General features: G+C 39.7%; 1 protein-coding gene across 2 annotated transcripts in view; it reads left to right on the top strand.

Annotated features, from left to right (window-relative positions):
- The window catches only part of cap2 (cyclase associated actin cytoskeleton regulatory protein 2), a 27,127-nt gene extending 15,868 nt beyond the window's left edge, over positions 1 to 11,259 (top strand). For both annotated transcript variants that reach the window (XM_042506811.1, XM_042506810.1), the window contains exons 5-13: positions 2,946 to 3,089; positions 4,622 to 4,707; positions 4,813 to 4,918; positions 7,959 to 8,148; positions 9,140 to 9,303; positions 9,399 to 9,522; positions 9,612 to 9,694; positions 10,659 to 10,799; positions 10,937 to 11,259. In XM_042506811.1, the coding sequence (XP_042362745.1) occupies positions 2,946 to 3,089; positions 4,622 to 4,707; positions 4,813 to 4,918; positions 7,959 to 8,148; positions 9,140 to 9,303; positions 9,399 to 9,522; positions 9,612 to 9,694; positions 10,659 to 10,799; positions 10,937 to 11,020 (1,122 nt within the window). In that variant the 3' untranslated portion in view covers positions 11,021 to 11,259. The remainder of the gene's footprint in view (positions 1 to 2,945; positions 3,090 to 4,621; positions 4,708 to 4,812; positions 4,919 to 7,958; positions 8,149 to 9,139; positions 9,304 to 9,398; positions 9,523 to 9,611; positions 9,695 to 10,658; positions 10,800 to 10,936) is intronic.
- The last annotated feature ends 727 nt before the right edge of the window (positions 11,260 to 11,986 follow it).

The following is an 11,986-nucleotide window of genomic DNA, read 5'->3' as shown; positions in this document are numbered from 1 at the left end:
TTGTGTAAACAGGAATGTAGTTAATGTATATACATAATGAAAAGTATAAACACACAAGTCTAAACTGTTTATAAAACAGAAAGTAAAAGTAGGCTGTGTAAGAAGTAAAAGTGACAGTGTAAAGTGATGAGCTCAGTAGCTCATGTGTGAGCTCATTGACGATGTGGAAATGGACATACAGCTCTAACTGACACAGTCATTTGGGGAAAAGTGTGTCTGTGCTCTTTAATGATTTTTACATAAATAGCACAGCTTTGATATAATCAGTGCTGTTCTATTCTTTAGTCTAATTTATAGCTATTTTGATTAGTATTTTTAGTCAGTTTTTGCAAGCAAAAATGCCATAATAGACTATATATAAAGATGGATGACACGTCTCCACTTTTACCCAATGTACAAAAATGAAGCCCAAAACTCCTGAATACAACTGCAGCTATCTTGTGCTGATGATGTCATTTGGAGCCAGGCTCTGCATAGCAACAGTTCCCATGGCATCAAGTTCCCATCCACAGACCCGCCTGTATAGTGGCCAACAGGGGCAAATGCGCTGCAATTTAAGAAAACACATGCAAATTAAGAAAACATCTTCATCAATCTGAAGACACGTGCAGCATTTTGAGAACACGCTACAAATACTACGACACATCAAGAACACGCTGCAAATCCCACAATACAACACAGAAAGAAACTACGCTACAGTGCATCACGACACAATGGAAGTGTTTCCAGAGGACCCTTAATAGTGATGCACACATCTTGTTTTGGTCGCAGTTTGTGACTCTTATTACTGGAGTCAGCAATCCGTCAGTAGTGTTGGAAAATTTGCTAAAATGTGTTTTTTATTGCAGTCCAGCACTCCACTCTGAAAAAGATGGTCCAACCAGCCACCACCTTGTTTAGTGGATTGTGTATCTAATAGGCATTATGGTAAGAGCGTGTAAGAACTGACTTCAAAATAAAAGCTCTGTTCGGGTGAATCAGTCATTCAACAAGTCAGTCAGTCAGTCTGCCATATATAAATGATTAAATAAATACTTAAACATATAAATAGAAAAAATAAATGATAAATATAAGAAAAAGGGGTAATATTAAATAATACATCAAAATAATAATACATTGTAATAACTACTACCAAAAAACTGCATTTCAAACAAAAAATAGGTCATTACCATTGAATGCGAGCACACTGATTGGCACACACAGCTGTCAATCATGAAATCATACTCCCATTTTATAGCATTAAATAATTAATTAAAACTAAATTTAAGAGGAAAACAAACACTTAAACAAACAGCATCCTGATGAGCACTACCTTAAATGACAGAAACCCTCTTTCGGAAAAATTTATTTGGCGCACACTTTTTAGTTGGTGTCCCATTTACTGACATGGAGGGGGCGGGGTGTATGGCCTGTTCTGCAGCCAGCCTCCAGGCGTCGATGGAGATGTTCTGGCTTCACTGATGTCCATCTTTACATGCAGTCAATGTGCCTTGCGTGCTTATTCCAGCTTCTCAAAAGTGCAGATTCAGTGTTTTTTCTTGTTGTGCATAATAGTACATTGAATATGTTTGGGGTTTTGACTGTTGGTTGGACATGTAAAGAGCTTGGAAATCTATGATGGCCATTTATTAGGATTTCTAAACATTTTATAGACAAAACATCAATTAAGTAAATTTTAAAAAATGTTAGTTTGTACAAATAGTGGAGAAAGATGGAACTGGGTGAACGTTTCAGTACTGAAAACGTGGTTCACAATTTACACTTCATTTCTGTTCAACAAACCAGGGACATCCATACGGTATCTGTTCTGGACAGGGTAGATATATTGCTTCAGAGCTGCTCACACACAGGTAGTAGCTGGATTTAGTGAGACTAAAATCAGCTGTGACGAGCAGAACAAGGAGTGTCTATCTGAGCTTATGGAGATCATGTGCATCTTATTTGGGGAAGAATTTGATGTGGGGAAAAAAAGGAGAGGCTTCTGTTTTTATAGCTGCTTGCAGTTTTGCAGGCAATCATAGGAGCTGCATTTTGATTTACAGCACCTACATCTATGTATATTATACCCAAAAATAAACCAAAAAAAACCAGACATGTTTATGTAGTCACATATGTACACAAATGGACTGTGGAATAAACTAATACTTTATCATACATCAGATATACATGAACTGATTTTATCAAAGCAAGCATACCGGTTTATCTTAATGCTTGCAATCAATCAACTACTTCAGTGGCAGAGCCGTGTTCTGCATCCTCTCATCTGAATAAAGAAACACTTTTGTCACAGCTCATTAACAGTAAATGCTTCACATAGCGGCCAGTTCACTGCAGATCAGAACAAGAAAGCTGTAGCAGAAATTTCCCAATGAAACATTGTGCTCCTGGATCTGTGTGTGCGGGTGCATGTGTGATAGGTAAACTGTAAACACTGGATGAGCGGTATGCCTTACAAGGCCAGAGGGATCTCCCCGTGAACCGTGGAATGTTTGTAGGAACGGAGCGGCGGGGAGGAGAGCGGAGGGCTGGGAGACGAGCTACACTGTAGCTGAGGTCTGGAAGATCCAATGGAAAAAAGCTCTGGCTAATAAAATTAGTTACTGTCCTGTAGCTTAGTTTAGGAATTACTGACTGGCACAAAGAGGAGGTTGGGTATGGGTGGACACCAGGCAGGGAAAAGGCGCTGGGGTAGTAAAATCAAAAGTATCTGAAACAAGTTAAGGAAGACAGAGGTTGTTGTTTTCTGCTAAAGAAGTTATCATCAGTGATTGTCGAGCTTTATGAATTTTCTTAATCTGTCTTAAATTCAATATATCATTTACAAGTCTTTATATCCTACCAATCTCCCGAGCTCTTTCATCTTCCTCCCCTCACACAGGCATTTCTTCCTTTTCTCCTGCATCCTTCTGCTGTCCTGTTCTAACTCCTCATCTCCTCTTCTGCAGATGGAGCTGAACGACCTGCTGAAGCCAATTTCAGATCACATCCAGGAGATCCAGAGTTTCCGTGAACGAAACCGCGGCAGCACCTTCTTCAACCACCTGTCGGCCATCAGTGAGAGCATCCCCGCTCTAGGCTGGGTAGCTGTGGTAAGGAGGAGAACAATTACACACATGCATACAAACACACTAATGTAAACACACGTGATGATGTGTAGATGCCCATCGAAACAGAACAACACAAACTCACTCAAGGATAATATAGTAAACTAAAACTCTGACCGAAATATAAGCATGGAAGAAAATCATTGAAGTTTCCTTTCATTAAAATAGTATACCCAAAAAAAGATCTTATGTTGTAGTGAGACCTTTACTTATTAAAGGAAATATTAAAAATAACCATGATATGTTTGCAGTTTCATCCTTTGAACAGTTTCAAAGGGAGAAACCGCAATCAAAAAATCCCTGCACATGAATATTGACATGTACTATGTCCATGTAAAATCCTCAAAAGTCTAAAAAGTTAAACTCAATCTTAAGTTGGAAAAACAAGTAAAGCCAACCACTAATTGTGCCCAGTTCAAGTCATGGTTAGTAGAAATCTTACATGAACATTTACCCCCAAAGTGACCATTTGTATATCACTTATGCTGAATCTATGAAGAAAACTTTGTTTCTTCTTGCATCCATGGTGAAAATAAAATCCAAGAAGGGAGATTCTTTTTTAACTGACAACACTCAACAAACTCTCACACAACTTGTGCAGCATAATTGAATTCTCATTTATCCAGTCATATGCTCAGGACTTCCTAAACAGACAACCATTTCCGACGGGGACCTGAACTACAAATGTTCATCTCGGCTCTCTTCAAAGCCAGACTCTGTTGACAAAAACAGTAATTTTACCTCGCTGAACACAGGAGCTGCTGGTCTACCGCTGCCTCAACTGGTAGTTTGTGTTATTGAGGGACTCTGATGTTTTGAAGGGTTAGTTTGGATTCATCACAGTCCCACCAACTATGTGATCAAGGCATAGAACAGCAGCTCCCGTGCTCAGTGAAGTAAAATTGATGTTTTTGTCAGTGGATTTTGGCTTTGAAGGGAGCAGGGATACGTTTTTACAAACCATGACTTGAATTATACTGCGTAAGGTTGTGGGAGGTGAGAGTTTGTAAACGGATGTGATGATATAGTTTTTCTGTTGCTCACCCAAGACAAAAAAATGGTTTTAATCATGAATTCAACATAACAGGGGTTAAGTTCATTTGGAAAGCCCTACAGATGGTCATGGGGGGGGGGTAAGTAAAGATAAGTATAAATAAACACAGTCTACAGTGTTTAAAGAGTACTGACTGCTCTATCTGTGCTCTCATCAGTCTCTGTTTCCCTTCAGAACAGCATCTCTTCTTCTGAGTTTAGGTATGAATATCATTTAGATTAGGATCAAAGTTTTTCCACTTGACTACTTAAAGGAAAACCTCTGGAGCTGACTCTGGTCAGTGTACGATGCTGTCAGGAGGGCACGTTTCCACACAGGTCTTATCAAACATGTTGAAGTACAAGAAGTCACTTTTTACTCTCAAATGAAGACAAATCCGCTGATAGAACCTCAAACCTCTGTATACGACACTTTGGAGCTCATACTGTTTCTGTGTTTTCTAATGAGCTTTCACGTCTTGTAGATTCAGAAGCCGGGGCCGTATGTGAAGGAGATGAATGACGCTGCCACGTTCTACACCAACAGAGTGCTGAAGGACTACAAGGAAACGTAAGTCCTCACATCTTCTTCTTCCTACCTTTGCACCCCCCTTTCCTTCTCTGTTTTCACCTGACCGTCATTTCTTTGTCTCACCAACCTCCTCTTTTCTCCCAGCGACAGACGTCATGTAGACTGGGTGCGCTCCTACCTGTCCATCTGGACCGAGATGCAGTCCTTCATCAAACAGCACCACACTACGGGGCTGGCTTGGAGCAAGAGTGTGAGTACAACAAACATCTTCTCGCAAAGTTCACAATGCACTTGCCTGAAAACAATAACATGCTCCTGTAACAACTTGTTTGTTATCTTAGCTGTGTTTTCATTTGGTTTCCATTCGCAGGCCCCGATATTTTTATATCAGAGCTTAAATTAACTGCTGCTGTTTGCGTACTCTTCCATTTTTAGTTATGGAGCAGCCGGTTACATAAAGCACTGCAGAGAGCATGAATGAATGAATGAGCTTCTCCCTAGTAGCTGCACCCTGCGGTTCTCCATAGAGCTCACAAAACCTCTGTCACTCCCACACACACTTCTGTTTATGGATGTCTCTTGTGGGACTCTGCGCTCTCACTCAGTAGATCCCACAGATTATGATGGCCCAAAACCAAATCCTTCTGCACACACTTGACCTTTTTTTATTGATAGCTAGATGGGTTTCTCATCTTTATTCACTCAGGGAAAGCTGCGTTTTGTGGAGTGCCCTGTTTGAACAGGGACGTTGCAATTTCCAAGTTCCCAGTTGAAAATTTAACTGGAACACCCCCTGAATTCAGATTTCCAACCTGGAGAGTTAGAGGAACCTCACCAATCAAAAACAGGCCAGAAAAGTGAAGGGCTTTAAAGCTATTTTTTCTTGGTAGCCAAACTGTGGAATTCCATTGTTACATGATGCACTTGGCCTAAAAATACTTTTACCCACTGACTTATATGGGGAAAGGAATCTGTTAATCAGTAACTATTGAGCATTACAACCTCTTTGAAATGACTTGTTTTACTATAAAAATTTGATCCATTCGGTCAGTAAAAATTGGGAAAGTCTAGAAGAGCTGCTCTATTGACACATCTTATTCCTGTTTGAGTCAGCAGAGGGCTAAACTGGAAGTAGCTGGCTCTTTGGCCTGCACAGTGTGGAAGCAGCTCGCGAGAAAAATTCGTAACTTCACCAGACCGTCAGGGAAAAAGAGAGAAATATATTGTGATTCACTGCCTGAAGAATAAAGTGTTCAGCGGTGGGAGTTGACTTCTTCAGACTTCCACAGACGACTTTGTTTTAGTCTTAGTTTTAGTCACTCTGTCTCTCATCCAGCTGCTTTTGCTGTTATCGTGTTTTTTCTGCATGTTGTCGAGAATCCTCCCTTATTTTGAGGTCTCAGGGTTGGCAAGTATGGACATAACAGAGGTATCAGTCTTCTTATATAAACCTAGGCAATAGCGAAATAAAAGAAAAGCACATAAGGCTATTTCCCCAAAGTGGAAAGTGTTCCTTTAATGCCATGGTGAGGTTAAAACCATAGGTGAAGCTAATGCTCAGCAGCTGTGCATGCGTGTGTGTTTTCTATATTCAGAAACTTGAGATCCTTCAGTGGCTGTGTGCATGTGTGTCAGCTGTTGTCCCTGCTGTCAGACGACAGAGCAGAAGTGTGTGTGAGGGACATAGTGTGTGTGCACAAGGACGGGAGTGTGTGGTACCAACAGGTGGTCCTCAGGGTTTACTTGAATGGAGGTTTTCTTCACAGAGGAACCCCGACAAAGAGTCTGTGTACACACACAGTGTGCGCCGTAACCTAAACTGCAGGGCTGGTCCCACTTTAACGCAGCCGTCATCTGCTGCTCAGATAGAGGTTTAGTGACACACTTATACTTTATATGTGCACAGGCTGACATATGGAGGTGGCTTCTCTCTCGCACACACACACACACACACACACACACACACACACACACACACAATCAAACAGAAAACAGTAAAAGTGGCCATCACAGCTACATAAATCCAAAGGTGAGCATTTCAAATTGCTTTTTTGTCAAACCAACAGTCAAAACCCTCCAAAATATTCAGTTTACTGTCACATAACTCAAAGAAAAGCAGCAAGATTTTACAAATTCAAAGCTGAAAGCATTATTTTTGATATTTTTCATTGACTTTCATGACTTGAATGATTAACTGTGCCTCAAAATAGTTGCCAATTTATTTTCTGCCAATGGATAAATTGTGACTTAACACCCATCAGAAAAGGACAGAAATGCCCTTTAACAAATGTGTTAAGATTTCCTCTGCTTCTGACAAACGTGTTTGTATACACCCAAACACACACAAGCAGGCATGAACACAAAGAAGCAGTCAGACAGTTTTACGGCCATGCATGAACACACACACACACACACACACACACACACACGCTGGTTCAAATCCAGTGGTATGCGCTGAGCTGTTTAGTGTAACAGGTCAGCATTGTTCAGCGATGATATTCACGACACATGTGCCTCGTGTCAAAGGTCAAGTAGTCTCAGCTGTACTCAGATGAGCGTAAAGTGACAGTTGAACTGATGTGATAGGTGTGTGTGTCTGTCTCTGGCAGCTGTGCAGGGTCTTCAGTGTCTGCTTCTCCTCACTGTAGTAGTCGATAGACGACTTTGCACATGTAGTATACACACTTCATCAGTTAGCCTCATTACAGACTCATTGCTCAGCCAAACACTGTTTAAACCATTACTTTATTTCTAATTCTAAAGGAGATCCTAAAGTTTCCAAAAAAGCATGAACATGTACAATTCAGTTCAATTTTTGGAAAATGTGTATAAAATAATGCACAAAATACCCCAAAATATTTCTATTTGTTGAATTTGTGCAGCTATGCAGTTGTTGGTTTGAATATTTCACCCAGTTTAAACATCATATAGTTTAAAAAAAGAGCTGTAACAACCTGATACAGAATGTGGCCGCCAGATAGAGACAGTATCAACGTTAAAGCTGCTTAGACGGAAATTAAAGTGCTTCCCCATCATCAGAGTGTCTCATGGCACTACATTTATTTTCTGCCGATAGGAATCACGGATGTTTTATGGTGAAGCGATAAGAACGTGAATGCTTGCCACTGAGCTTTGAGATATTTCTTGTGTAATACTCCCCCTGCTGGAGAGATTTATAACTACAGGTGTCATCCACAGAGCACCTGGCACCGCTGTTTTCTCTCATGGAAAGCTCACAAAGACAAAATGCAACATTGAAATCTAAGATTTGCCTTTTCTTCACTCTCCAGGGCCCCATCGCTCCTCCTTCCCTCTTCGACACCCCCAGTGCTCCCTCCTGTCCTCCTCCCCCTCCCCCTCCTCCCCCTGGCCCACCTCCAGTCTTCACTGATGATGACTCCCAGCCTCAGGCGACCAACACAGCAGCCCAACACTCAGCATTGTTCGCCCAGCTCAACCAGGGCATGGACATCACTAAAGGTGGGTTGAGGAAGGTTATTCAATATACAGATGCACAGGGTCACACTGTGGCTATAATCAATAACACAGTGATCAAGTCCTGTGAGTTTGGGGGGTCTTAATCACACATATAGGAGGTTATATCCTGCTATATATTTTTAGGGTTGTTAGGCAGAAAAAAAAGTAAAATTGAATAAAGAAGAGTATGGTTTTACTATTTTTGATTAGCCTGATTTCAGTTGGTTTTATCTAGTGAAACTATTGTTTTTATTACTTTTATAACTTATGGAATCAATGAATTACAACACAGCATTGCATGTATTTGTATGTGTATGTATGACTATGTATGCGTACCTGTGTTGTATTATGCAGTGGCTTTATACCTTACCTTAAAAATAAATTAGATTAAAATGCATAAGGGGGTTTAATGTTCTCCATAGAAATTATACCATAATGTAGGAAGAGGGAATTTACAGAAAATTCAGTTTAATTGTTAGGTGTTATTTAAAGAGTTTGGTTGGCTAGTTTAACATTTTTTCAGTTCATGCACAGAGAATTAAAGCAGCACCGTGTAGGATTAAGTGGCATCTTAAAGTTGCAGACTGCAACCAGCTGAATTCCCCTCTACTTACTCCTCCCTTTCCAAGCATATATAAGAGCCTAAGGTGGCCTTCAGGTAACATAAACATGTGAAGTGTACTCTCAAGAGCCGGTGCTTTGTTTATCTACTTTGGGCTACTGTAGAAATATGGCGGTGCAACATGGCAGGCTCTGTGGAAAACGACCCACTTCCTATGTGACTATGAAGGACACACGGCAAGCTAATGAAAACACAACTGTTTTTAATTTCAGGTGATTGTACACTAATTAAAACTGCATAATTAACATTATTTTAATTTCTGCTTGTAGATCCCCCTAAATCCTACACACTGCTCCTTTGAGAGTCAGCATGCCTAAAATCGTTTGCTACATCCCAGCATTGATAAGTTCGGCATATGTTTTTCGTCTGTAGGTCTGAAGCATGTATCAGATGAAAAGAAGACCCATAAGAACCCAAATCTGCGTTCGCATGCAGCACCAACCAAAACAAAGTCGCCCGCGACGGTGAATTCGTCCAAAGCAGCAGTCCAGAAAAGACCCCCTCTGCTGGAGCTGGAGGGGAAGAAATGGAGAGTGGTACAGGAAATTTTTACTTTCTCTTTGGAAGACTTACTGCATTTTTTATATGCTGGTTAATCATGTTGACTGAATGTGTTCTCGTGTGGTTACAGGAGAACTTTGAGCAGAAACACGACCTGATCATTGAGGAGACCGAGCTGAAACACGTGGTCTATGTCTTCGGCTGTAACAACTCCACAGTGCAGGTTAAAGGCAAAATTAACTCCATCATCATAGGTGAGTGACCTGGAAACAAACTAAAAATCTTGTGATTTAATTCAGAATTTTGGATAATGAGTGTGTTTGCGTGTATTGACTCTCTCCAGACAACTGCAAGAAGCTGGGTCTGGTTTTTGAGAACGTTGTTGGGATTGTGGAGATCATCAACTCAAAAGCAATTCAGCTACAGGTGAGAAAAACATTTACAGGACACACCGGCTTCAAAAGACAAACAGTCATCTATGTTCTACATACAACACAGTAGATCTCAAAGATTTTACGCCACAGGCCCTCTGCTTGAAATCATTTATTCATATTTGAAAGTAGCTGCAATACTAGTTTATGGAAACCAGTTTCTACCACGGTTATGAAAAAACAAAATTTAAAAATCACTATGATGAGAGACTTCCTCAAAATAATGACTCACTAATATTAAATATCATTATTACTCTTCACATACTACCGGAACAGAGCTATGAAATTTATCATTACATGTTGGGGTTTCTCACATTTTTATTATCTGTTAAGATTTGAAAGAAGTCATTATTTTGAGATACTAAGTGATTATTTCAAGTTTCTCTTTGCAGTGACATACAAGATCATTTTTGTCATCGTACTGGTGGAAATGGGCTTCCATACTTATCTCTTCTAGCTACCAATCTACATTGTAATACTGATAATCATAATAATGATAAAAACATTACTTATAGAAGACTTTTCACACAAGGATGGAGCTCAAAGTGCCTCACAAGAAAATGTAACACAAAAGCAAAGAGGACAAGATTAGACAATAGAAAAAGAGTCGATGATAAACTAAATATATTTATGAAGGTAAAAATTAAAGAGACCAGTAAGGATAGCAACAATGAGAGGACTGATATAAAAGGATGATCAGAGGAATCACATAAATTAAAAGTCAGACTTAATAGATAGGTTTTCAGCTGTTGTTTAAAAATGGTCAATATTGACACTTCACAATGAAGGATTTTTTACTGACTTTATTTTGATTTGTTTATTATTGATTGACTTGTAGCCCCATATTTCTGTTTATATCCTGTGTTTAACCATCATTGGAATCTGTTTTTCCTATGTTTTTTTAAAATTGTTGCCAACTGTATGCTATGCTTCAGTGATCGCAAGATGTCTTTCTGTAGGTGTTGGGAACAGTTCCCACCATTTCCATCAACAAAACAGAGGGCTGCCAGGTTTACCTGAGTAAAGACTCCCTCAGCTGTGACATCGTCAGTGCCAAGAGCTCTGAGATGAACATCCTGATACCACAAGATGACGACTATGTGAGTGTGAGACGAGTGACAGGGAGAGCGTTGTCTCTCTGCTGGCGTCTGGATGTGTGTCAGGCCTGTGTTTTCCTTGTGTGTGGAGCTCTTGTTTGAAAGCTGCATTTACAGTTATCGTCTTTGTTGTTCCGCAGAGGGAGTTTCCAGTACCGGAGCAGTTCAAGACTGTTTGGGACGGCACCAAACTGGTGACAGAGCCCACTGAGATCGCAGGCTGATTGATGCTTCATCGTCGCTACCAGTAACAAAATAATCATCGTCAGTGATTTTACAATCTCTCTGTTCGAGATATAAAAGGGATTACTGCAACAGATTAACTTTTAGCCCGCTCGTTGTTACTGTATTTGTAATTTCATGTGTCTCAAGCACTTTTAACCAGCAAGTATGTAGATCATCCCTCTAAGCAAAAGACATCTTCACTAAATAAATGGACGTCTCAGGTTTTAAGTCCCACAAACGTCATGTATTTATCTTTTCTTACATTTCTGTGCCATAGCAATAAAGGCATTTATGTAAGATTATATAACTGTTAAAATATAAGCAATTATATTTCAACACAAGTATGACTGTACTCCATCTAAATTCACTGCATGAGAGTTGAAGCACAGTTTAGACCACAGCAGAGAAAGAAATTACATAACATGCACATTATGACATTTGGTGGCCAAGCAGACAAAAATAACTCAAAGTTAATCTTAGAACTATTTTCTATCTAATGCAGTGCATCTTAGTTAACTCTTTAAATATATAGCGCATGGTAGTCATGTAATACTGCTGCACTTAGTGAGTGAAGTTTGTGCAGCACTGCTCACTATATTTTGCGTCAACGGCAGACGTCTCAGTCTTCTTTGTGCACAGTTATGTATGTAAAGTTTAATCTATCTATATGTCTCAGTGGTTACCCCAGATGCACAAAAACTCCAGCAAGATATCATGTTTCATGTTTCAAATGATCATTTTAGCCCAAACCATGATCCATAACAAAGAGCTTTTTGTTCCTAAACCTAACCAGTGTTTTCACACCATAAAACGTTATATTATAATAATATTTTTGAAGCAGCATGCAAGAGTTTTGCAAATCTAGGTTTACCATATAGATCGAGATGGATGTATTATTTGTCATATTTGTTGTTCTGCGGGAGACATTACATCAACTTAAAATAATTAACTACTTGGCTACTAAT

The sequence above is a fragment of the Plectropomus leopardus genome, chromosome 18 (assembly GCF_008729295.1).
Source record: "Plectropomus leopardus isolate mb chromosome 18, YSFRI_Pleo_2.0, whole genome shotgun sequence".
Classification (NCBI taxonomy): domain Eukaryota; kingdom Metazoa; phylum Chordata; class Actinopteri; order Perciformes; family Serranidae; genus Plectropomus; species Plectropomus leopardus.
Note: the sequence above shows the minus strand (reverse complement) of the source record. Positions and strands in the feature narration are given on the sequence as shown.